At 32.9% G+C, this 27,234-nt stretch overlaps 2 protein-coding genes and 1 long non-coding RNA gene across 6 annotated transcripts in view; 2 read left to right on the plus strand and 1 right to left on the minus strand.

Moving 5' to 3' along the window:
- Window positions 1-230: 230 nt before the first annotated feature.
- Window positions 231-15,486, plus strand: LOC122525785 (WD repeat-containing protein 38-like). Its single transcript, XM_043648740.1, has 7 exons — window positions 231-499; window positions 566-807; window positions 902-1,091; window positions 1,175-1,376; window positions 1,475-1,669; window positions 1,767-1,893; window positions 15,265-15,486. Exons 1-7 carry the CDS (start codon window positions 405-407, stop codon window positions 15,336-15,338), a joined length of 1,125 nt encoding a protein of 374 aa, XP_043504675.1. The 5' UTR covers window positions 231-404; the 3' UTR covers window positions 15,339-15,486.
- Window positions 5,748-27,234, minus strand: part of LOC122525784 (protein phosphatase Slingshot homolog 2) — a 106,696-nt gene continuing 85,209 nt past the window's right edge. For 3 of the 4 annotated variants that reach the window (XM_043648737.1, XM_043648736.1, XM_043648738.1), the window contains 4 exons: window positions 13,097-13,291; window positions 9,724-9,993; window positions 9,044-9,600; window positions 5,748-8,704 (listed from right to left, as the gene is read on the minus strand). In XM_043648737.1, coding sequence (XP_043504672.1) covers window positions 6,441-8,704; window positions 9,044-9,600; window positions 9,724-9,993; window positions 13,097-13,291 — 3,286 coding nt within the window. In that variant the 3' untranslated portion in view covers window positions 5,748-6,440. Of the gene's footprint in view, window positions 8,705-9,043; window positions 9,601-9,723; window positions 9,994-13,096; window positions 13,292-18,207; window positions 18,394-27,234 lie in introns of those variants that run through there. The other variant, XM_043648739.1, reaches the window with a different exon arrangement.
- Window positions 18,525-19,146, plus strand: LOC122525788. Its single transcript, XR_006305880.1, has 2 exons — window positions 18,525-18,589; window positions 19,017-19,146. It is a non-coding gene; the product is annotated as an uncharacterized LOC122525788 (long non-coding RNA).

Here is a 27,234-nt window from a genome sequence, read left to right on the forward strand (position 1 = left end):
TTTTATTAATTATTGATTAAAAAAATAAAATAATTATTTTTCATATAATAATATATAAAAGTTTAATATAAAATACAATTATTTTATTTATATTTTAATTCGATTTAATCGAACCATTGAACTCGGTTTACCATAGGCATACAACGAAATAAATTTGAAATTGTGAAATTACTATGTTATATTTTTACAAAAACATCTTTGTGATAAAAAAAAATGAAAACGGTAAAGAAATAACGCAAAAAAGAAAAGTTTTAAATTTATGAGATATACAAAAGAGTAAATGAGATAATTATAAATAAATTAGTGATAAATGTGAAAATGACACATAACCAATAAAACTACAGATAAAATTAAATAACGATTTATTCGTAGAGAGAACTAAATTTATATGTTATTAAATTAAAATGAATTCTACCACTCGTTCATTGGCTAATTCTGAAAGATCAAGTTTAGATCAGTCATATCGATTAGATGGTAACATAATCGTTTCTAATCAGACGTAGGTTTATCACATTTTCTTACCCCTTGGCTATAGTCTTTGATGATAACTAATAATTGTTTTCAGTGAAACTGAATTGGAGGTACTATGTATAACTTATACGGAAACATTTGAATTTTTGGCGGCAGGATTAACCGATGGAACCATACAATTGTATAAAGCTAGCATCAATGAAAAAGCTAGTATCAATGAAAAAGCTAAATCTCTTCGTGATACTGAAATTATACAAAATCCTGGATCAGTAACGGCTGTCAAACATAGACCTGTTCGAAAAACACATCCGATAACTCACACTCTAATCGCTACTTGTTAGCATTTTTATTAAAAATATATTGTAACATTCGATCGATAACCGATTATTTTTAGATAATTGATGTTTCGAATAATCAATATAATTATTAGATGTAAATGGATGCGTCAAATGTTGGCATTATCCAAGTTTACAATGTCTCTACACGATAAGAGAGAATAGACAAACATTAGGTTTAGCTTATCATCCTAATTTGCCAAAATTTGTAACGGTTGGCGATGATACAAACGTCTGTTTGTACGACGAAGAAACAAAAACTCAGGAAAGGGTGTTTCATGCGAGGTATCGTTTAGTTTTCTTCAATTTTTGATCTTATACAAAATGAAAATAAATATTAAAACAAACAATAAATTATTTGTTTTCAGTGAAACACTGGACGTAATAGACGGACACAAGTCACGAGTATTTGCTGCCTGTTTTAATCCAAAATCAGCGCACGAAATAATAACCGGTGGTTGGGACGACACCATAATGTTTTGGGATACTAGACAACCACATGCTCTTCGTCATATATCGGGTGTCCACATGTGCGGAGATGGCCTTGATATAAGCCAGAATGGAAAAGATGTATTAATGATTTATTTATTCTATCTATCTATCTATCTATTTATTTATCTATCTAAAGATTCTATTCAGACAGTCTTGTTATTTTACTTCTTAAACAGATCCTGACATGCGCTTGGCAAAAAAAAGATCCCCTTCAGTTGTGGGATTATGGAAGTGGCAAACTCATAACAAGTCTCGAGCCTGATAACTTATCTTCCATGCTCTATTGTGGAAACTATATAAATAATTCTTTTATTGCATGCGGAGGAACGGATGCAAATTTATTTAGAATCGTTGATCTACGTTCTCATTCCGTAAGTTTGTCTCTAATCAAAGATACTTTAAACTTATCAAATATCAAATATTAGAATATCACGTAATTTTCATTTGTTTCATTTTTTTTCGTCGTAGACCTTGGCAATGGTGAAAAATTTAACTGGAGGTGTCTACAATATGGCACTTGGACCGATTGATACGAAATATGCAAAAAGAACAATACAACCCGAAGCGCATTTGCCCAAACTCGCTTTCTGTTGCGGTAAGACAATTTTCGAAGTTAAAATCCAATGCAACTGATTTTCACTTGTCACGGTGTCAAGATTCATATGTTTCACGCAAATAATTAAGGAACAAAAGGTACATATACACACTCTCTACCATCTCTGATCTTTCTCAAGCAATAAACAATGTATTTTATTTAATACAAACTATGGTACAAAATTTACACAGAACAACGCACGGTTTTCTTTAATATTATTATTTTTTTTTTATTTTTTTTTTTTAAATCTTTTTTCCTTTTTTTCTTTTTTTCTTTTCTCCACATTATTTCTCCCACACGTTAAAATAACGCGCATGGATAATGATACGTACAGTTTCTCGTTTATTAAACGCACACACTTAAGCGGATGATGGACTGTGAACGTAGGAGGAGCGAGGAAGTAATCAAAATGAGGGGGGAGGTGGTGGGAATTACTTTAGGAAAGTATTTTGGGAAGGGATTGAATGTAAGGAGCCGCGAGGAGGGAGGGAAGGATGGAGGGATGAGAGAATGAGGGGGTGGAAACGATGAAATATAGATTAATTAGTTTGAAAATGTTGGGACACATCGATTCGCGAGAAATACAAACTTACTTACTTACTTGATATTCGAGGAGGAAATTTTTTTTCGATAGACTCGAAATGGCCGACTATTTTATTTTATTTTATTTTATTTTATTTTATTTTATTTTATTTTATATTTTATATTTCTTTTTTTCTTTTATTTGGCGCTAGGATTACACGCTTATAGAGAAGTTTTGCTCGAACACGCTTAGAGAGCAAGAACGCGCGCGCGTTGTATTTTTTCTTTATCTTTTTTTTCTTTTTTTAAAAAAAGACGACGCTCAAACGACGAGTACCTAAATCATTTTTTTTTCTTTTTCTTCTTCTCTTCTCCTTTTTCTATTACGACATTTTTCTTTTATCTTCTTACATTCGAATTTTCGATTTCTATAATAAAGCTATACTAGAAATATAATTGAACAAACAAATAATAATGATTGTTGGAAAGAGAGGACACTCTCGTTATTTTAAAAAAAAAAAAAAAAAAAAAAGAAAGAATAAAATAAAGAATATTATAAAGGAACTCTCTCTCTCTCTCTTTCTCTCTTTCTACGACGTGGCATTCATTTCAAAATCCTCGTAAAACGAGTTTACTTAATTAGACTATAATATTAATTAACCTTTCTAGCTGAAGTGGGAGGAGGGACTTTGGAGTGAACTTGGATTTTTTACTTTCTTTCTTTCTTTCTTTCTCTCTTTCTCTCTCTCTCGCTCTCTGCTATTATAGTTATCGCATATCGATTGGCCTAAAAAAGATCTTCTCGACGAGCTTCTTTTTATTTATTTGGTTGAAAAGTCGTACGGTAATAAAATATATTTATACACGGTAATCGTAGTGCGCTTGTGTAAAATTACGAACATTGGCATTACGCTCCTGCAAAATAGTCGCGTCGTTTATCGAAGAGTAGTATATTTTGTTATGTTATGTTATGTATTGTATGTATGTATGTATATAAAAAATTAGTCGTCAATATGCGATAAAACTGTGATGTGGATATCGCATTATGATCTTCTTCTTTTTATAATTAATTTATTTGTATTTTTATTTGTAATTTGTATATTTTTACTTTTATTATTATTATTATTATTATTATTATTATTAGTATTATTATTATTATTATTAATAATATTATTATTATTTTTCTTCTTCTTCTTCATTATCATTTGTTCAAAATCTAAACTCTCAATAGCGTCCCGATCTCGAGATAGATGACTTTCCTCGTTTGTCGAAAGGGGGGTGGTAAATGATGGGATGGAAAAATGGGGTAGAATGGCGGAAGGGGGGAAGAAATGAACGACGAATCGATGATATGTTTCGAAAGGACGATGAATATAATCTACGCGTCACGTCTCGCAGCCCTTCTTCTCTTTTTTTTCTTTTTTTAACAGCTAATCTTGTACTTTTGGTTTGCAGGAGTTTAATATGATAAATACATATATATATGTATGTATGTATATATATATATATATATATATATATATATATGTATATTTTTATTTATACATATATATATACATATACATATATAAATAAAATGTAATAATAAAAGAAAAAAGAAAAGAACAAAATTGGATAAATAAAAGTAAAAAATAAAAAATAGGGACAATATGAGAGAAGAAAAAAAGAAAAAAGATAGTGACAACAGCGATATTATGAAGCGGATTAATACGATCGATCGAACTGAATTAATCGTAGTTACTTAAACACGACGATTTATAATAGTAAGAGTACAAATAGTAGGATAATTAACGATCAATTAAAATATGAAGGTACATGCATCTCGTGAGCGTGATAACGAGACTATTATTTTTCTTTCTTTCTTTCTTTCTATCATTTCTATACCCGAATAATTGAACATATACATATTATTATTATATCGTGTGCGAGAATCGTTTCTTTTATTTATTTTTTTTTTCTTCCTTTTCTATTTCTCTTTATCCTTCTTCTTTTTTCTTATCGAGTTAGAACAACAGATTAAAAGCTCCGATCTGAGCGAAATGAATTAATTTTTTCTTTTGACGGGAACGATTCGAATAGAGGTAATTAAATTCGAATTATATACACATATACATATACATATACATATATATCGGGTGCTCACCGATCCCAGTACCTTCATCGAATCACACTCGCGCTTTTTTTTATTGACAATCGCTCTTTTCAAACATTCGTTATTACTTTCTCTCTTTTGCTAACTTTGTGTTATTACATCGCACCACTTAAAGTACATACTTTTCTTCCTTTCTCTTCCTTTCTTTCTAATCACATGAGACTCACTATAAATTGCTAATAGTGTTGTTTTTATCCGTTTCATTTTTATTTATCTATTTATTTATTTATTTATTTATTTATTTATTTATTTATTCATTTATTTATTTTCCATTTTTTATTTATTAATTAAAATCGATCTCCGAGGTGTCCTCCTCGTATAGCCTTTCTTTCTTTTTTTTAATTTTTCTTTTTTTAATATATAACCTTTCTTTTAAACGTTTCAATAATTAATCACTCCCCTAACAATGCCATAGATTAGATAGATTATCCTCTTTTCTTTCGCTTTTTTCTTCCCCACCCTCCCCCCACCCCTTCCCCCACCATCTCTATCACTCTCTCTTTCTCTCTCTATTATTTCTTACACGTTTTAACATTATTTCCGATGATTTATGTATTCTTTTTGTTGTTGTAATATTATCATTATCAATATAATCCGTAATTATTAATATTACGTATCCTGAAGAAACTGAAAGCGAAGCTGAAAAGAAACCAAAAAAAAGCTACGTCTTCTTCACGAGCGATGCCCAGACCTTACATTCACAGCCTGACTGAGCATTCGCCATTTTAAACGGAACCAAAAAAAAGCCAACGACGATGCTTCACGCGTTCCTTGGAACATACATACATAAATCGGTTGATATAATATTTTATCACCATCATTATTATTATTATAATTATTATAATTATTATTATCTCATCATCATCATTATCATCATTATCATCATCATTTTTTCATCATCATCATCATCATCATCATCATCATCATTATAATCAAGCACAAACGTCGTCGTCGTCGCGTACAATGTACATTATTACTTTTTGTATTATCATAAAGATAACGCAACGTTTGATTTTTCACGTCTATATTTATACTCTATACAACAACGCTAATTTTACGACGAGATGTGAAATTAGGAATAACAATTTTCGTAGACTTTCACTTTCTTATCTTTTCTTTTCTTTTCTTTCCTTTCTTTTCCTTTCCTTTCCTTTTTTCTATTCTATTTTATTCTATTCTATTTTAATTCTATTTCTATTCTATACTATATTTTCTTTCTGGTTTTCAACTGTGCACCATTTCTCATCTCCGCGTGCAGAGACAATTTAACTAATACACCAAGCCAAAGATATGTATTGACGCATCTCTGAAAGAAGAAGGAACTAAAGATTGGCTGTTCGTTCTTTTTTTAACAGCAGTTTTCAACAATGTGATTAGAAAAAGGGAAAGTAAAAGAACAGAAAAAAAAAATGAAAAGATAAGAAAAGTAAAGAAAAATAAAGATCATCTTTTTTTCCCTCGAAACAGAGGCGCGAACGACGAATCTTGGGTATTTTCTCTTTCTTTTTCTTTTTCACTTGAACTCGATAATTATTTAAAAACATTCTCATCGCACGCAGTATCGTATTTAAAAATCTGTTCGAGGAGCAGCGACCAACCACTCGCGTTGGCATGTAAGAGATCACACGGTTTCAATCGTGGCGGGGAGGATTTGAGGGAGTCAGTGACGACGGGGGCGAAGGGGGGCGGGGGGTTACTTAAAAATGCCAACCTAGCAAGACTCGCTACACACGTTGGCAAACGCGCGATTTTAACACACTCATATTATCAGTCGTCCTATAAACGTAAATCGCTCGTTCAGCGTCAAAAGAGTATTTATTTAATCTTCTCTTCTCTTCTCTCTTCTTGTTCTTGTTCTTTGATAATCCATCTTTTACATGGTATTGTAAACTGGACTGTTGTGCCTAGGCCTGACCTGCAGCCTCGCAAGCGGATGAGTTCTGCCGTGCTGCTGTTGTTTTTTACTAGCTGCCTTAGCCACGACGCTAGCGACAACGATACTGGGCGAAGGGACAGGTGGTCTGCCAGGTGTTTCGCTCGTCGTTTCGCCAAAAAGCGCATTAGAGTGATTATTATTGATCATAATTGGGGCCGACCTCCTGGCAAATTCTGGCGCAATTTTCGACTTAGCAGGTGGATGAACCTCCATAGAATCCCACTCTTTGTCCTTGTGACCACGCAACTGTACGTCCGATGATCTTTTAGAGTCCGCCGATGACGGCTTGGCCACTTCGTATTTACCAACCAACACCCTAACCGAAAGATCTTCCGTAGCGTTTTGGACAACGCTAGAATCGTTTCCCTTAACCTCCTTGTCTTTGGTTTCACCGACGCTAGACGAGGCTTGGATCTTTGATTCGTTGTGAGGTATTACCGGAGATGACGGTAAACTTCGAATCTTAACGTCCCTTTTCGGTCGCGACACGATCGACGAGCCCTCGTGATTATCACAGGCACTCTCGGAAAAGTTCTTCTCTAATTTCGTTGATTTTGCCTCGAATTCCTTTTTGAGATTCTTAACGATACCAGATGTACTCCTTGGACACTCGGATTCCGGTGAATCGTCTACGGATAAACATCGTTTGCTAAACATCGATTTGTTGCTAAGATTCTCGAGGACCATTTTATGATGTTTCACCGAGGGACATTGGGTGGTATTAACGACGCAGGGACTGGACGTTTCGCTTTCGGATCTGCACGATCTCAAAGACGAAGGTAGATCAGTATCGGAAGATAAGGAGGAAGGTGCTGGCGCGCTGGTTGACAATCTTCCGACTTGTCGTATAGAAACCGGTGAAATGTCGATACCACCGAGGGGACTCGGCGAATTTCTCGCTGTTTCTACTTTGAGATTAGTCGTTTCTTGGCTAGGCGAGGAATCCCTCCTTCGTGGGGTTGGCGAAGAAGAAGTGTGGTGGTGAAGTAAAAGAGAATTGTAACCTTCGACAGGAACCTCATCCGATTCGCCCGTCAATCTGTCCTTATCCTCGGTGTCAGAATTTTGAGTACAAACGCGTTTAACGCCGGCAGTGCTGACACCTTCTTCGAGTTTTTGCTTGGTACGTTTGACCGTCCCAGGATGCCAAGGTATTTCCTCCTTGTCGTAAGGGAAAAGACCGCTTGATCCTAAGAGGTCGGAGGGTCTCATATCGTATGATCCCCAGGAACTGTTTCTCGAAGGTAAAGTTGCCCACGAGCTGTGCACCGAATTGTTGTCGAGAACAACCGCGCTATCGTAACTACTCCAAGAACTTTGTCTACTAGGCGAATCCCTCGTACTCGGTTCGCCACGTCTTTCCTCGCGATCGAACACCCTGTCCAACTGTGCACTGAACGGATCACCATCCCTTTTCACTTTCCTACCGAGACTAGTCGTCGTCGTCGTCGTCGCAGTTGTCGTTGCAGTTGTCGTTGCAGTTGGTATCGTCATCGTCGTCGTCGTCGTAGTCATTGTCATAGTCGTCATAGTCGTCATACTCGTTGTTACCGTCATAGGTGCTGCAGTCGTTGGTCCACACGCGACACATTCATTATTCTCACTGTTACTCACTATTTCTCCGTTAGCCTTGAAGCTATTGCACGAGTCAGGGCACGTTGCGTCGGTCGTTGCCGTCCAGACTAGACATTCACTGTCATTTACATTCTCTCCACCCTGTTCTTCTTTCTTTCTACGTCTTTTTTCACCTGGATCCCAGACCACTTGTTCGACCGTCAAAGCATCCGATGTTGTACCTTCAGATCGATCAAGACCATTTTCCAATGGCTTTTCTTCTTCGATTTCTTCTGGACTTTGGGGCAATGGTTTACCGTCCGAATCCGAACCAGGAGATGAGGGCTTGCTACTAGCTGCTTCAAATTGATTCGTCAGATTCAAAACCAAACCCTTCCGTCTTTGACCTTGCGTTTCCGATTTGTTCGTCGCGGTCTTGTGTTTCGTGCAAGGTGTGTCAGGACCCGGAAGATGAACTATCTGATTCTGGGACACGCTATAGGACTGACCATTATCACAAGGCATCAAAACGTTTCGTGCTTCTTGATCTATCGTTGATTTTTGATTCGAACCACGTAAAAGGTCTTCCCTCGTCACCTCCGTGCTTCCTACTTTGTCTATACTTTCCAAGGATTGCGACAGGGGAGCTAAAATGACACAAAAATAACTATCAATTATATATATTTAAGCACAATTCTTAACCCTTTCGCTTCTTTGTCTAACGAATCCACCAGCTTGTTCGTTATTTTCTCATAGATAACGATTTCAAAGTTTAACGATACATGAAAAATGATAAAAATTAATAACAAGAAAGTTATTAACGAAAAGATGTAATATAAAATAATAAAAGAACTCGAGAAAATATATCGATTATACGTACGTATCCTAAGAAATAAGATTCAACCTAATCTAGAAAATAATGACTATAGTCGTCCGTAGTAACGAAAGGGTTATTAAATCGATCAAATAACGAAATAGATTTTTACCAGATGGAAGCATGTTTTCCGCTAGTTCCACGTTAGGCGACCAACTTTTGGGCCTTTGATTACTCTTCTTCAATTCCAAACCAGATATCTCTTGCAAACCGTTATTTCTATTATCAATTTTTTCTTCCTTCTTCGATTGATCTTTCACCGACGAAGGAGACTTTAAATTAGTGTCGGATTTCGATCTTTGTAATTTTTCTTTGTTCTTCATGGCGTCAAGGATACCCTGATACGTTTCCAATTGCAGTAGAAAACTGTTGTTAGGTTTTATACAATTGCGCTTTTCCTTGACGTGTTTCCACGCCTGAGAAAAATCCCAATTGTAGGCCTTCATCGCGTAAGCTATCACGACCGAGGCTGACCTTGAAACGCCCATCTTGCAATGCACCAATACCTTCGAACCTTCCTTCTTTGCTTTAGTTATGTACTTGAACGTGTCATCCCAGTGCTTCAACAAATCCGTTTTTTCGTCGTCGTAAACGCGAACGTTCAGATACGTGAACATTCCCGGAAAGAAATTGTCTATCTCACGGGTCACATTTAAGATGTGTCTTACCCTAAAACAAAGATAGAGATTAGATAAATTAATTTATTTTAAAAATAGGATACATAATATTATATTTCAATAATATCCCATAAGAAAAAATATGATTATTTATTTGTTAACATAAATTCTGTACCCATTCTTTTGTAATTCCTCCAAATTACTCGCATTCCATTCGCTACCGAGATAAACGTGATCAAATATTTCAGTAGGCGCATCCATTTGTCCCAGTATTGTGAGCATTTCCTGATCGATGAACGGTTTAAATTCACCTAAATCCATATCAAGATCTTCCTCCAATCTTCCTCGGATGTATTTCGAGGTAACTTCGTCCAGGTCAACCGACATCATGATTTCTTTTAACGTTGATCGAATCACTCGTTCTGTCTCGTCTCTTTCGCTTGGTCTATATAATGTTAACATAAAAAAAAACTTCTTCGTTATTATTACTCTAACAACAATCTTGATTTTTATTTTATAACATATAATTATAATTATATAAAATTATATTATAGAATTTGTGTAATAAAAGTAAAATATCAAACAAATGCTTATTTCATTTAGTGATGTAAATAAATGAATAAGTAAACATTTAATACTTTATGAACTCGAATTTTTAATATTATTTAATAACATAAAATTATAATAATATAAATATCGTAGTATGTATAGTAAACGATCAAAAATAGGGCTAACCATTTTAATGATCAGCTGCTCTACAACAGAGCACACATCTTTGAACAATTTGGTTCATAAAGGGTTAATAACAGATCCCTATGGTATCGATTGATCTTCTTTAAAAGTATAAACATACTATACATCGTATAAAGAATCATCGAACCGAGTTAACAACTTCCAAGAATTTATGTAGGTCAGTCGATGCCCAAATATGGGATTAGGGTATTAACACGACCAAGCGAAACTAATCTTTTTTTTTTATTTACGACCGCGATCCTTTTCCCCTTCTCCCCTAACTCCACCCATTTCGGTGCTTCGAATCTATTCCACGAATTCGTACGTGCGTATTCGTATATCCCCCGTGTGTATATATATATATATATATCATCGTACCCGTTGAGGGAAACAAATAACAAAAGGAAAAGGTCTACGAACTCTCTCAAACAATTTTTTGTTATTCTTTTTAGTAAATAGAAATTATTTCGGTCAGTAGTAGTAGCGTGTACACGGGCCAGCGTCCATTTCCAAGAAAAACTTGATATAGGTCAGTGTTTCAAAGATATTAAACCGAGAAATTGTACAGGTTGATTGTGCCAATTGTTCTTTTTTTTTCTTTTATTAAATTAATATAGATTATATTCTAATTCGTAAACAATGTATTATATACGGATCGTATTATTTATTTTAAAAACATTTTATGATACAATATATAATATTTCACATTTAAAATAGATCCATCACATCTTATCCGAAAACGTCGAAAAGTTGACTTTAAACTTCAACGATCGGAAATTGTTCCCTTTAGAAAAAATTATGCGAGGAATAATCCTAGAGGACATCAATTCAGACAAAACGAAATTTAATGAGCAAAAGGTCCTCGTTTTATAGATACGAATCGTTTCAACAACAATTTATATGACTACAGGCGGCGGTCGTATAAGCGACGCGTAATGGCGGCGGTCTCGTTGAGGGTAAAACGGCGTTAGAAAGAAATACGTGAGCGGAATATTCAGAGAAGGGGGTGGTAACCAACGAAACCGGTAATTCCTTCATATAACATTCATAAATATACAATAATCGACTGATCCAATACCTTTGAGAAAGACGGGTGGGGGTTGGAGGAAGTAGAGGGGTGGGGGAAAAAGAATGGTGGTGGGGGGTAGAAAGAGAACCAATCAGAGAGAAAGAGAGAGAGAAGGGGGGTCAGACGTAGAAACTGGAAATAATTGAAGGACGGTGATAAAGTTATGCTCTCGGTTAGTCTCTTAACTTGTGTGAAACATCCACACACACACACATATTATATACACGTAGAAAAGTAGATACGTCAGAAACGATCGAGTCTTGGCAAGGAACCAAGCTAAATCCGCGCGGACTAACTCTACCAGCTGGTTTTTGAAAAGGATCCGGTGGTGGTGGTGGTGGTTCCCTCCTATCGATTATTCTCGAGACGAATCGAGACGTTTGAAAAATATTTTTTTTATTCACGTGGCCCTCTCTACTTCTGGATCGATTGAAAGATTCGGAATAAATGATACCCCCTTGGCCGAAGTCTTATAGTTTATTTCTAATCTTTTTTTCTTGTTTTTTTATTTCCATTACATCCGGATATTTATATATCATTTCGTTTTAATGTAACTTCGTATATCTGTTTTTTATCGGATCAATCGAAATATCAGATTATCTATAAAAATAAATTGCGTAAGTAACACACGTTTTTATACGTGTGTATTTTGTCTTTTTTTCTTTTTTAATTTTTATTTTTGTATTCAATGTTAATTGAGTATAAGAAAAAATGTTTACTATATATTAATTCGAAATTAATTCTAATTTCTGTCGGTTATAAATTAAAAACGTTCTTAATACAAAAATTATGCGATCATATTTAAAAGGGACTTATAAAGGGATGGAATGCAAATTGATTTTTTTTAATATGTTATATTTTTATATTTATATCTTATTGAGTCGACTCAATGTCATTATATTATAGGTCACTGAATTCGTCCTTCCATCGACATCAACACGGTATTAAAATAAAATGTATCAACCTTGCAAACACATAATAATATCACCTTGATATATCGAAAAAAAAAAAACAGATATGTAAAAAATAAAAATAAAAATAAAATTACACTCGTCCAATAAGTTTCTCAAAATATTAAATAATTCATTATAATATTTTTCGCGATACAACACCCAATATACGTGAGAAATTATTTTAAATAGTTATTATTAATTATTTTCCTATATTTATATTAAAAAAGAAAACAATAATAATAATAATAATAATAATAATAATGCAAACTAGCTGTACTTTCGCATATTGGCATCGTAATTTTAAATATATATACACGACTCAACTTCATAAATCATAAATATTCAACTAACAACAATTCGGCCAGTTACCCGTGCCACCACCACGCATATTATTTTGTTACAAAATTAAATTGTTTCTAAATTCAAATAACAAATATTTATTTTAGTTTATCAATTTATTTTAGTATATCAAAATGGTTTGAACGACCATGAAACGGATATAAAATTTGCTGGCAAACGTATTATAAAAAAAACAGTGTCAACATTTCTCTTATTTTATTACACGGTTATCGTTTATAAAACGTTAGCGAATTATTCGAAAAAAAGAAAATTAGGTGACGATAAAAATGAAAGTATGTGATTTCTCTGATGAAATGATTCCTCGATTGGTGATAAATGAGTAACAATTAGCGTGGATTTATTTTTCTTGTTTCTCGTGATAATTCTAGTGTTAATATTTTTGTTCTTTTTTTGCATTTGGGGAAAAAGGGGTGTGAAGGGGTGGTAATACTCACTTGTTGCGTACACTATCCGGAGAGGGTGGTCGTCGGGATTCCAAATTATCCATTGCATGCCACTCGTTGAGGCACGACCGATCACTCTCGATTCGTTGTTCATAGTAACTGACCCAATCATGAGATAATCCACCCAGGAAATAGTTTTGTTCGCGTGCCTTGCTCGACACCTTGTGTAACGTTTGCAGAGCTGACCTGAAAAGAAAGAAACAAAATCAAATCAAATCAAAGTTAACCAGTTGAAATTTCGTTTCCCGTTCTATGCAACATTCGATTGGTTACGATTACTATTAACATTATAAATATTAGGGTGAACCTAAAGTATTTATCGTGTTAATAAACTGCTAAAAATAATGAATTGTTTTTGTTAAATTTATTTTGGAAATATTAATTAAACCTAAAAACGCACGAACTTTTTCAGGTTCATCCTAATATACAAAAGAATCGTATACGAGAATACAAAAGAAATCAAATTCCCCTACTTGGGTAAAATGTTTGAGAACAAGAGGCTGAATTGCGTATAACAATTTTCTTACAATTATACTTATTATAATAATATTTCCCACGTGTTGTTTCTTTCATAAAGGTATAAGAGTAAAAACCCCTCTTCAAGAGAACACATCTATGTATGTGTAATTAAATTTGAATTGAATTAGTATCGTAGAAGAGATTTAATTATATATATTGGATTCAATTCAAATTTCTTCATCGTAGTAAGATCGTTCTATTTGTGCGTCCCGAATTAGTATAAATCACGGTCATATAATTTAAATATATATGCAATTTATAATGGGAGGGGAATAATTAGTATATTGACATGCTTTTAATTTTTATGATGTCAATGAAATTTAATAAATATAAGATTATCGATACGTAATTATTATTCAATTGTTCTACAACAAATATACTATTATTATTATTATTATTATTATATTTTATATTATTATTTTTTTTTCCATACCTTTAGATTTTCTTAGAAAAGTAATAACAATCCGATAGAACGGAACCTATACTCAACAAGTATTTCTATAACACTGGTAGAGAATAGAAAAAAATATAAACGCGTGCGGTTAAAAACCACCGGGGTACTTCTTATCTCGGTGGTAAAGTAACGTTTCCTCTTTACAAGTGGAAAGGTAAGATTTCTTTGTCGCTATTTCCTTTCCGTAACACAAATCGTTATCTTCTTTGCCTAATGAGATTCCTTCGTGTTGCGAGAAGATATAAAAAAAATGCGTAATTTTCTTTTTCTTTCCTTTTCTTTTTTTTCAGGAATAAACGTACCTAAGTTTTTTCTTTTTTTTTTCTAAATAATTGAAAAATTTATTTCCTTGTTTCCCCACCCCCCTATTCAGCCTCACCCCAAATCATTTGTTTGCTTTACGAGATATTTTTCGATGTTTTTATTTAATTCGGCAAACCCTCCCCCACCCCATCCGGGGTTTCTCGTTGAGAAAAAGCAAAAGAAACAATGAAGAAAAAGAAAGACAGAAGTATAGAAACAGAAAAGAGAGAGAGAGAGAGAGAGAAAGAAAAAAGGAGCAATTAATAAATTTCATTTCGAAGGTCGATCTGCTGCACAGCATACTCTTCTTGAGGCCTTGAAATGTCGGCCAAACAATATAATGTTCCCAATTCGACGACGTAACCGGCAGAATTTCAAGGATCGAAAAGATGACGTAACACACGACCCCGTCGTCGTTGTCGTCGCGTACTATACTACTCTAACCAATTCGAAATTCGATCCAATTGAAAAAGAAAGGATGATCGAGAGCATTTTTCGATTTGTCGAAAATAAAAATTAAGAAAAGAAAGAAAAAAAACACATTTTTCCTGTATACTATAGACTTGAAATATATTCACACACATACACACATACACACACATAGAAAATAGAAAAGTCTAATGATATTTAAAAATGGGAAGGATGGGAAATAAAAATATTTTTAGAGGAAAAATGTATATATAAATGAAATGCAACGGATGTGAAAAATTTGTTTTTCTCACAGTTTTGTGAGTGAAAACGTATAAGAGTTTATATGGTTAGTAATAGTTCGTAAATCCTTTCCCCCTTTTTTTTCTCACTATATCTACACTGCTTGCTTTATCCCATGATTAGATAAGCCATTAGATAAGTCAACTTATTTTTATAATACCTTATTCGGCAGGTATAATAATGATTAAACGTGTCGAGAAGAAAGGGCTGCTGCTGTTGTTTGCTTTGAAAATGCAATTTGACTGACTTATTTTCTCGTTTGCTGCTTTGCACAAACAAGCAGGCACATACACACATTTTACACAATTATAAAACGAAGAAGAAATCGGTAATGCGATGATGACGAGAACGTGGACGCCACTTGAAAGACTGCGATGAGAGAGAAGGAGAGAGAGAAAGAGAGAGAAACACGACGTTGCGAATATAATGATTCGCGTCATCGGCAACGATCCTAAATGGAACGGTGAGTCCGATGAAGCAAGTTGTTACGAACAAGTATTATGTGTATGTGTATGTGTATGTCGTAGTAGTAGTAGTAATACACGCATATCTTGCATATCTTATCTAATGCAGTCGGCCAATTTTATTTTTTGTATTTTTTTTGTATTTTATTTTTTCGTAAACTAAAAAGGGGGTTTCAACCTTTGCGATCTAGGAGAAGAAAAAACCTTTTTTTTAAATAATAACAATATATAATAAATTGTATATTAATATACGAATATTAACATAATGTGTCCTTGCTCTGAATTATATATAATAAATTTGTTTTTCTATTATATTATAAATTATTATAACCAAAGGGGAGAAAGGGAGGGATTGAGAAAAATGTCTAACAATGATTATTCATCGGATTGTTTACATTCGAATGAAAATTCACGAAAATATTTTTATTTATACGACCAAAAAAGTCAGCACCTTAAATGAAAAAAATATATACACGTAAATATAGAGATAGGGTGAGAAAAGGGTGAGAGAACATAAACGTCGTCTTTTTATTTCGTTTATACGTTAGTGAAAGAAAAAAAATAAAGAGAGAGAGAGAGAGAAAGAGAGAGTGTATAATAAGACAGAGGAATACTGTTACGGAAATACCTATTCCGAAAATCATCTTCCTCGCTCGTTGTTCGTCACTCTTTCTCTCTTTCTCCTTTCTTTGCCACAATTGCTGCCTTCAATCACGTTTATAAATGTGGAAAAACTAATTATAAGAAATTTCCAACGATTTCATAACAGATAAATCGATAAAAAAAATTCAAGAACAACCCCAAACTACGCCCTCCAGCTTTTAAAAAACGCGACTTCCAATTCAAATATATTTTTATTATTGTATTAAATATATTATTATCAAATGTATTCAATTCGAAAATAATCTCGATCGAATTGAAAGGGGAAAAATAATTAAAAAAAAAGAAAAATCAAATGTTGTTTCTTTCCAAACATTTTAATTATCACAAATAATCTGTTTCTTTTTTTTTCAGAAAATAACGCGAAACGAATATTATTATAATTATATCCCTATTCTATCTGCCCCCTCCCCCCGGTAACTTTCTTTCTATATTTAAAATTTGCCGTTAGAGAAACCGAATAATTGGCATAACTAAGAAAAAAGTTTCACTTCAACTAACGCTGACATCGGCGTAATGGAAGAAGAAGAAGAAGAAGAAGAAGCCTTTTCACAACTTTTTTCTTTTCTTTCTTTTCCTTTTTATTCCAATCTTTCCACCAATCACAAATGTCATTTAACTCTCTTCGTAGAAAAGAAAGAAAAAGAAAAAGAAAAAAAAAAGAGGAAAACACCTTTCGGACATCTGTCTAATGGGAGGGAAAAAAAAAGAAAAAAGGAAAGTAAGTAACATTTCCTGAATCTAAATTCACCTCTGACAGGAAGTTTCGATTACAATACATACGATCATTGCACATTGCACTATTGTACTTGCAAACATACACACACACACACACACGCATACGTACGTATTGAACAGAGGATAGACGAATACATTAAACGTATACGTAGAAATAAAAGTAAAAAGAAAGAAAAAAAAAGACGAAGAAAAGTAGGAAAAAAGAAAAATAGAACAAAAAAAAAAAGAGAGAGACACTCTTGTAGTTTAAACTCGTGTATCTTCTTCAGAGAATTTTGCTTCCTCTGGATACATGCCAAACGTGTGCACGCACGAAAGAACCAACGAACAACGAGAAAAAGAGAAAACCACAAAGATAGATGTTGTCTTGTACCAGTATATCTATACATAGTAAATGCATACAAACACACATACACACATATATATATATATTGTAGATAGATATTCGTTCATGCGTGCACTGATGAACAAAGGAGATGCAACACGTGGTCCACCAAAATGACATTCGTAATAATAACAAATTCGAGAACACGTGACCTATGAAATGATTTCCTTTTTCGTATTCGAAATTACGTGTACAGAGAGTAGAAGAATTCCAAACGAGTATATTATGCAAAAGAGACAAGATTGAGTATGTTGTTTGTTTTAAATGTTATTTTTTTAAAAGACAAAAACAAAACGTAGTAGTACTAGTAATAGTTTTAACGTATTAAACAAACTCTATCACGCATATTATTTATATATGAAAAATATAATCACAAATGGAGATTTATTTATGTAGATTTTTGTATTGTTTTGTTAGAATGCCAAATAACGTAGAAAATGTTTTGCATCAACTTTTGCAATCTTTCCAATGATGGTAGTCGTATTATGGCGAAAGATGAATCAGATTTTACTTAGTCGGGGAATTCCTATTTCTCCTTTCTAGTATTTCTAGTATTTCTTTTTTATTCCACGCGAAAGAAAACTGCGTAAATAGATATTCGTCGGTATGGGGGAAAAATAAAAAAAAAAAATACGAAATAATATAATAATTACGATATAAAAATTAAGAGAAAGTGTATTTTGTTTCACACATTTTTACGAACGAATGACGATGAATATGTCGATATAATTAAAAAAATTAGATTTTATTCGTCTTAAGTGTCAGTATTATAGTAATGCAAAAATAGAAAGAAAAGAAAAAAAAATCAAAATTAACATATCAATGAAATAAAATTAAAAAAGAAAATCGTGAAATGAACTGGACCCACCTGGCAGCTTTAGAAACAACGCATGCCACGATATTAGTCTTCCTCGTTAATCGAATAATCCAAAGTACCATAGGTAGGACAAAGAGTATGCCAGTAGTAGTATAAACGCAAAAACAACAACAACCACTGCCATCACCACCACCACCACCACCATCACCACCACTTGACAACATTTTCTTGCCTTATGTCCCTTTTTTATCTTTTCTTCTTTTTACCGTCCTACACTTTGCTACAAACAGGCTGATGTCCGACCTTGCGAGCTATTCCCGTCAAGGTCATCTGATCGACCCTACGATCGTACCTCTCGTATATATCGTCATCTCTTTTTCCATCTACGAGAAGTAGGAGGAGGAGGAGGAGAAGAATACGAGAATGAGACACCGTAAGTCATACGGCTCCAGGATTCAAAGCCCTAGGACCGTCAAGGTCATAGGACCCTTTTTCTTCTTCTTCTTCTTCTTACACACACAGATGCAAGATAAAGAACAACTTCTTTTTTTTATCCTTCCTCCTGTCTCCTTAAATGGGACAACCGAACGAAGACACTTATCTTGTTCACTTGAATACACCTTTATTTCATACCTTTATTTCTTTATTAAAAAATTAAAAAAAAGCACTTATCAGGAAGACGGTAATTATTAGAATCTTTGATAAGAAAGAAGAAGAAGAAGCAAAAAAAAAATAACAACGACAAATTTCAACACGTCTTATAATTATTTTCTTGAATACATTTTTGATTAATTATTACGACAACGAAAACTTCTATGTTTATCTATCTATGAAAATGTATTCTTGGTTGAAAAAAATAGAAAAACAATCAAACGATCCAAGAAAGAGTCACTAATTGTAAGTGTTCTGAGAAGGAAGGAATGAACGTACGAGAGAGGAGTAATCTTTCGTCGAAGTGTACACCGTCGTGAGCCACGTTTCACTGAACAAGAAGAGAAGAAGAGAAGAACCGATGATGATTCGGTGATGAGAATAGAGTACGCGTGATACTGAAGACTCGACGACGGTAGAGAACGTATTCTTCGAAGTGGGGATGGGATGCTGATGTGAAAGAGAACAGGGAGCCATATTTAGTATTGCTCTGTTACAACTAAACTACACAAATCAGTTATTCCGCAAATTATCTAGATAATGTACAGCAGATTAATTAAGGTGATCTGTTAGAATGATAGGTAATTGTTTCATTTATCAAGTTAACTAGGTAATTTGCACATTACCTATTCTAGGTATTCGTTAATGTGAAAATAAGATCTTTCTTTTTATAACAACAGTTATGTTTCTATACGCTTTTATTAAATTAACATCATTTTATAATTAATATTATTGAAAAATATCGGATAAATATTTCGTTGAACAATTATTCGTGTTCGTTGCGAAATATTTCAAAGTCATTCGCACTTTATTTTATTAATAGGAATATTTTTGGCAGACAGACATACACATATACACAAGAAGCATATTCGGCGTATTAATCCTATTGCGAGACATCATTTTCGTTCATAAGATTCGAATTAATTAAATTAAACTCGTAAATTACAAATTAATAGCAAATCAAATGTGTTTGATTGTTATATTATTTTACTTGTAATTATATAAAACTAAGCGTTATAATATGTACTTTCTCTTTCTTTCTAGTTAATTCGAAATACAGTATAGGGTATTATAAGTAAAGTATAGTTGAAACAACATGATTTATTATCTAAGATCCAACCTATTCTACGATTTACAACAAGCTTGTCGCGTGAAAATTGTGGCACGCAAAACTCGCATAAAATAGATTAGAATCGTTCGTTATGCATCATATATTATACACAATTGTTGTTGTTCTCGATATTATCTTGTATATAATAATACTATTCAGAAATTAATTTAAAGAAACAAAAGAAAAATTCAAAAGACCAAGAACGAACGAACGAATCAAAAAACGTTTTTTTTTTTTTTTTAATCGATGGAATTTCAACGTAACACGCAAGATGTTCTTACGTTTATCTTCGATCATCCACTCGTTTCTATATTTACATTTAAATCGTTCGAAATCCAACCGAGTAAGGTAAAAATTGCAATTACATCAACGATCTCTGTCTCCTTTTCTTTTTTTTTTTTTCCCCTCCCAATGAGAGACACGAAGAAAAAGAGATCGTAGTTCTGATTAAGAGATTTATTTCTTACTTAAGAGAAGAAAAATTCCAATCTCGCGAATCTTCTAAAACATTTCTCGAATACTTTTTTTTCAATTGAATTTCGTTAAACAACTACCACGAGAAGAGATAGAAATCAAATTTCAATTTACGCGTACGTAACGAACACTTTATTGTTTTGTGGAAATTTTTCATTATTACTAAAAGATAACCGAAACCGTGGGAGGATGGGGGGATTGAGGGGGAAAGGATTCAAAAGAATGAACGAAAAAACCAAATCGTTAGAGAATCCAAAATGATTTTAGAATTCGAATTAAACCCAGTTTACCTCGTAAAGATTAAACTTTCTATAAAATTCATTTGAATAGGAAAAAAAAAAAATCTCTCTATGCTAATGTCTATCGATATTCTTTCGAATTATCGTACGAAGAAAAACCCACGCGCTTAAATGAATAGAAATTACACGATATATCATTCGACAAAATCATATACGTTTTGGTTAACAATAAACAGTTATATATGCACACACTCAAAGGTTTATCACATTTATGTAATAACACATCATATTTCTCAATCCTTCTAATCATTTCTATTCCCACGAAATATAAGTTATTTCATTTTTGTCTACTGTTAATAAACTTTATTGTTCAATAACAGTTAGTAGAAAAGAATCTTGAAAAAAAAAAAAAAGATAAAATCCTATTATTACATTATAATAATTTAATAAATTATTATATGTAATATTATTATAATTTTGTAAATTAGTATTTAGTATTTTGTAAAAAGTATTGTAAATTATTATAATTTTATAAATTATTATAATAATTTACTAATTTAATTAATTTAATTTTTTCTTTTTTTCTTTAAAACCATATGTTTATTGCTTCGAACCAACACTACTATACCACTATTATAGAACTGTTATAATTTTATTTATGTATTATTTACTATTTTCTTTTTACATTTATCTACTTACTGTGCGTTACTACTAATATAATGATAAGTTTAATAATAATTACATAATTTTAATTTTTGTTTTGTTTTATCTATACATTATATTGTATTTTACTGTAATTAATGGCCTTTAGGGAGCCTAGGCTCTAGGGTCAATAAAATATTATTAAATAAATAAATAAATAAATAATAGTTGGCTCAAAACGTTTCAGGAAAAGGTCAACGTTCTTTGTCCCTATACTTACGAGAAATAGAGAAGAAGAATCAAACAAAAAATAAAAAAATAAAAAAGACAAATACTTTTTTTGTGAAATCTCAAAGAAACGTATCCGAGAAAGAGAAAGAAAAAGAGATTGGAAGTATTTTCTCGTTTGGTTGACTCCATTAGAGAATCATCGGGTTAAAACGTTTAAAAGGGAAAGTATTTACGTGCTATGGGGGGAGAAGGAGGGGAAGATCGAAGAAACCGTCTCGAATAATCCCACGAGACACGGTCTGACCCTGTTACACCATATCCCAGGACGGACGATAAATCAGCTTGAACGAGAGAAGAAGGAATCCACCCAGAACGAGTCATCGTCAGAATAAGGAGGCAAAAGATTCTTTTTCTTTCTCTCTCTCTCTCTTTCTTTCTGACTGATCTTGGATGAACACAAGAACGTGAATCGTTCAAGGACAAAGATTCCATCGCGATTTTTCGAGATAACCAAGAATCCAAAGATTATCCATCAGAAATTACATTTTTTTTTTCTTTCTATTTTTTGTTAACCCATTGATTGCTATGAACGCATATATGCGTTTGGTTATACGTGTTTGTCAATATATATATTAATGTAAAATAATATAATATTTGTTTGAATATTGTCAGATGTAAATTATAGAAAGAAAAAGTTTAATTATTCAATATTATTTATCATTAGAATCTAATTAATAATATTCAATCAATGGAAACAGTCCTATTAATAATAAACTATTATTCTGTTCTTACAATACACTTTAGTTAAAAGTATTCAGCACTAAAACTATATATATATAATAGTAACTAGATATAACAAAACCATGTGTTGCATCTTTAACGTATCTAATAATCTTAACGAGATACACGTTGTTTGAGAGCCCTTTCTCTATAAAAAAACAAAACAAACAAAACTAAGGAAGATGATGACCTAGTAAAGCAATTGGTATAATGAGATAACGGTCAGTTTTCGAGCCGGAACCGATCCTGGTCGACGGTCCGCAACCCTTTTGTCGTTGCCCGTTACGCAACAGTGCGGATAAGGTCCTCTTCCACGAGGAGGGAAGAAGAGGAGAGGAGGAGGAGGAAGAAGAAGAAGAAGAAGTATAAAAAGAAAGAAAAAAAAAAAACAAAAAGGTAGGAGTCTATGATGTGATGAGTCATCATCGCATCTCACGTTTCAAAAAGAGATAAACAGAGAGAGAGAGAGAAAGAGGGAGAGAGAAAATCTCAGTGATAATTACTATTCGATGATACGCACGATTTTCTTTCAAAGAGACACGCGTGGATGATCCGCGAACGACTCTCTTTGAATAACTTCGCATAATTTCTTTTTTTTTTCCTTTTCTTTCCTTTCCTCTCCCTTCCCCACCCCTCCCCCCCATTCCCAATTCAAATAAATGATACATAGGATTTCAATTGAACGAAGTTTCGAATGGTATCGTGATTCTGCTCTAACTATAATATTATTCGTCACACGTTACGTATAAAATAATTATGAGAGATAAAACGTGAGACAACTTTTATTATTATTATTATTATTATTATTTTTTAATTTTTTTATCTGTCAACGCCATTTATTTCCCCCATCGTGTCCGATATTTACAATAACTGATAACGGAAGAATGATTAAACGATTGAAGTATCGCGTAGGCAAGCTAAAATTTCTACGTGTTTTCATATGTGTTTCTTTTTTTTTTATTATAATAATGTACGAATTAATAAAATATAATTTTGTAGTGTTGTAATTCGTAGATATGTGTATCGAAATTGAATAATGTCGAAATTCACATGGTCGTTTGTGGTGTAAGTCTAAAATATTTATGTATAATTAAAATAGATACTATATATAATTATATTATTATTAAATATCAAATAAAATATATTCCGTCTATTTCTAAAGTATTTTGTATCTGTTGACATTTAACCATGCGAATTTTGACATTTTCAAATATTCGGTATTTCACACCAGGTAACACACACATATATATAATTTGTTAAACGTTTTAGTTTACCAAGTTGGAACTTTAGACGTACTACAGAAACGTTATCAGTGTATATAGGTGAGAACAAAAGGATCCCCTAGGTCCAGGAATTGAACAAACAGAGAGAGAGAGGGGGGGGAAAGCAAGATGGGAGATATTCTTGAAACTAGGAAACTGACAGTGACGAGGGAACAAAGTTATCGAGTGTGCTATTCAATCGAGGCCAATCTGGAATGGATCCTCGTCTTTACAGACGAAAGTCCTTTGATGGGTCCGTATCGATATTCCATGAAAACATCGATCGTTGAATTATCGTTGATTAGATCAAGCATTGAATGGTTACGTTACTTTATATTATCTCTTAACTACATGCACATGTGTTTAACGTTAACTATCAACGTGTATATATAGTAGATTCATTTATTATATATATATATGTACGCTTGGTTTAGAATAAATAATGATAATTAATAAATAAGTATACTTAAATGAAGATACAATTTTACGTGTAAATCGCTTACATCGTATTTTCATTCTTTTTAATGAGAAAATTAGAAAATGATTTTGTTATATTATATTGTTGAATTATTCTATAATAAGTATTAATAGTAATTTTATACGAAAATATTAAGAAAAAGCATAATTTTTTTTTCAAATTTAATTTTTAATTAATACAAATTTAGTTTGACGAGCAATAACTTACTCAGATATTAGCATAAATGTTAGTTAGTGCGATATTATTTAATAATCTAAAATTACAATAATAATACTTGCATCTATTGAATAATCAATAATATATCCGTACGACGCGTAATATATGGCAAAAGTAGGCTGATCGATCATTTTACAGCTTTGTCCGCAATATTTCACGATACACGTAGAGTAATGTTACATAGTAACTCGTTATCAAAAACAACTTGCATCGATGCAAGAAAATTAGCACGCGTTTCAACGATGGTGTAACATGACATCGTATTAAAAAGTGAAAAAAAAAAAAAATACGATACGAATTTAAAATAATGCATGTCTCATGAATTCTTAATTTCGATGCAAATAATTGCAGCAGCATAATGCAATTATAATCGTCTGCTATAAGAGTTCATTATTTTCGTATAAAAATTGTGATATTGAATTGAAATTAGAATAAGAGAGAATAAGAAAGAAAAAAAAATTGAAATAATCCTATGGGAGTTAGAATCACGTTAGAAAACTAAACCACCCATCCACCCACCCACCCACGTATCCATCGAATTTTAGAACAAGCTCGATGAACGGAATGAATGCTGCTGGATATCGTATAGCGCGATTTTGCGGTCTTATCATCGGGTATCGAAGGTGTCATATCGAAGTCGTGCCTTCGTCATTCGATTGGAAACCCAACCGGTTCATCAGACTCTAACAAAGTTCATTGATTCTCGGTGATCCGCTAACGCTTCCTGCTCCTTTAGTTCGTGCCGGTTAAACGAGCGCACGCCCGTCTTCTTATTATTCTTCTTATTCTATTTTCTATCGGCTAATGAGGCAGAAAGATTAGAAGATGAGGACGACGGGAATCGAGTTCCGATTAAAATGTATGCACATAGATACTACACTATTATATATATACACACACAACTTATAAATTATATATATATATATATATTTTTATTTTTAATATAGTTAAAAAACACATATGCGTATAAGTGTTGTACCTGTGTACCTGTTCATATATATACACAAGTTATAAACTATATATATATATATTCTTTTTATGTAGTTAATACACATATGCGTATAAGTGTTGTACATGTGTACCTGTTCATATATATTATATTTTTGTATGTAGTTAAAACACGTATGCGTATAAGTGTTGTACACGTGTACCTGTTCAGATTGAACGAGGATAAATTTCCGTAGATCTAACGAAATAGTATTTCTCTTATCGTTCACCACGCCCAACGATATACGACGGCTCACCACGGTGACCTGGAAAAGTAGCCTGCCCGACCGACATCTTTTCTGTCCCTCCGCGAAAGAACAAAAACCAGTTCGTGGAGAAACGCGACCTAAAGTGCGATTGGCCACGTTCCCTTCCCTTTCCTCCTACCCTTCCCCCTTTTCTCTATCTCTTTTTATCTCACTTAATGCTTTATTACTTTAGCAACGAACAGTAACAGCAGCAATGGGAAGTAATAGCATGAAATTTTCATTCCAATGAAAAGTACGATTCTGTTTAATCGAACCGATCTTTGAAAATTTTCGAAGCTCATCATCAGCCTCACCATCATCATCACCATCACCATCATCATTATTATTATCGTTATTATCATTATCATTATCATCTTAGGTCGCCTTTCAAATTTAACCTCGTTTATAGAAATTTCATGTATCCGTAGAATAAAATAAATTTACGTGGGATGAGACGACCAGGATGATCCTTTTTCTTTTTTTTTTTTTATACTGAAGGATAATTGCCTTTAGAGTCGGTAATTATATCTTCGAACAACACGAACTGCATTGCTGCGATGCTGGACAACACGAGACAGTTAATTGCTTTTACATTGTTCTCGACGACCCACATCTTTTCTATACTCCTATCTCTTTCTCTTAACTTTTCTCAAACGAATCCGAAAAACGAAGAATTTATACTACTCCGATCATTTTTCTCCTTTAATTGTTTCGAAGAAAACAGCGAAATCGAATATATATGTATGAATGTATTTATGTAAGTATGTAGGTACAAATGCAACGAGAAAAGAAAATCGGAAATGCAATAAATTTCATCGTTTCCTGCTAACTGGATGATGCCAATGTTCCACATTCGAAGAAAACGTACGTGCATGAGATGATATCTGTGACCGACTAATCGAAACTTCGAACGCGTTTATTGCAAAATTAGATTTTTCTCACAATTGAACGAACAATAATAAAACCAAATAAATTTATAATTTAATAAATTAATATCAAATTGAAATATATTTATAAATTAAATATTTCATATAAAGATAATAATACGTAATAATAATAATAATAATAATACGTAAAAATTTTTTAATTAAAATTTTACATTTGTTTTTTACCATATACGACGGATTATTATTCGAATATTTAGCCCCAAAAAGAAAAAGAAAGAAAGTAAAAAAATTCGATTCACCCTTAAGTTTTTTCTATTACACACACACATGCAATCGTGCGACGTGATTTTTCATTTATTCTTATTTTTCATCATTCACGATTGTTTTCCTGAATAATGTGAGAAAATTCGGCATTAAAAGTAAGTGACCATGCGTCGCGACGCGCCCATAAATGGCGCGGGCGATAGTCCATGGTCCCTGGCGACCCCACCACCGCCAACACCAACACCACCACCACCACCACGATGATGATGATGATGGTCGAGAGCAACGAGGCTTCTCCAAAAATAGGACGACGACGAAGACGAAGACGACGACGACGACAAACTCTCAGAGTCTCGAACAGTTGCTGACGACAACTACGAGTTTGAAATGATGTTTGCAAACTATTTAACATGATTTTCAAGATGAACGTACCCATAGGAATATATAAAAGTAATCATCAATGGTTTCCTATGTCCTATTACAATGTAAAATCAATCTTGAATGAACACTTGCACGATGAAGGGTTTTCGTATTATTTTTTGTTTTGTTTTTATTCTTTTTACAAAAATATGTACGTATGTAGGTGTTTGTAAACGTGTGTGTGTAAA

Source organism: Polistes fuscatus, unplaced genomic scaffold (assembly GCF_010416935.1).
Source record: "Polistes fuscatus isolate 324 unplaced genomic scaffold, CU_Pfus_HIC Scaffold9, whole genome shotgun sequence".
Taxonomy (NCBI): Eukaryota; Metazoa; Arthropoda; class Insecta; order Hymenoptera; family Vespidae; genus Polistes; species Polistes fuscatus.

Coding starts and splice junctions, on each gene's coding strand:
- LOC122525785 (XM_043648740.1), top strand. CDS start 405: ATGAATTCTACCACTCGTTCATTGGCTAATTCTGAAAGATCAAGTTTA. Junction 500..565: donor ATAATCGTTTCTAATCAGAC/GTAGGTTTATCA, acceptor AATTGTTTTCAG/TGAAACTGAATTGGAGGTAC. Junction 808..901: donor TCACACTCTAATCGCTACTT/GTTAGCATTTTT, acceptor TATAATTATTAG/ATGTAAATGGATGCGTCAAA.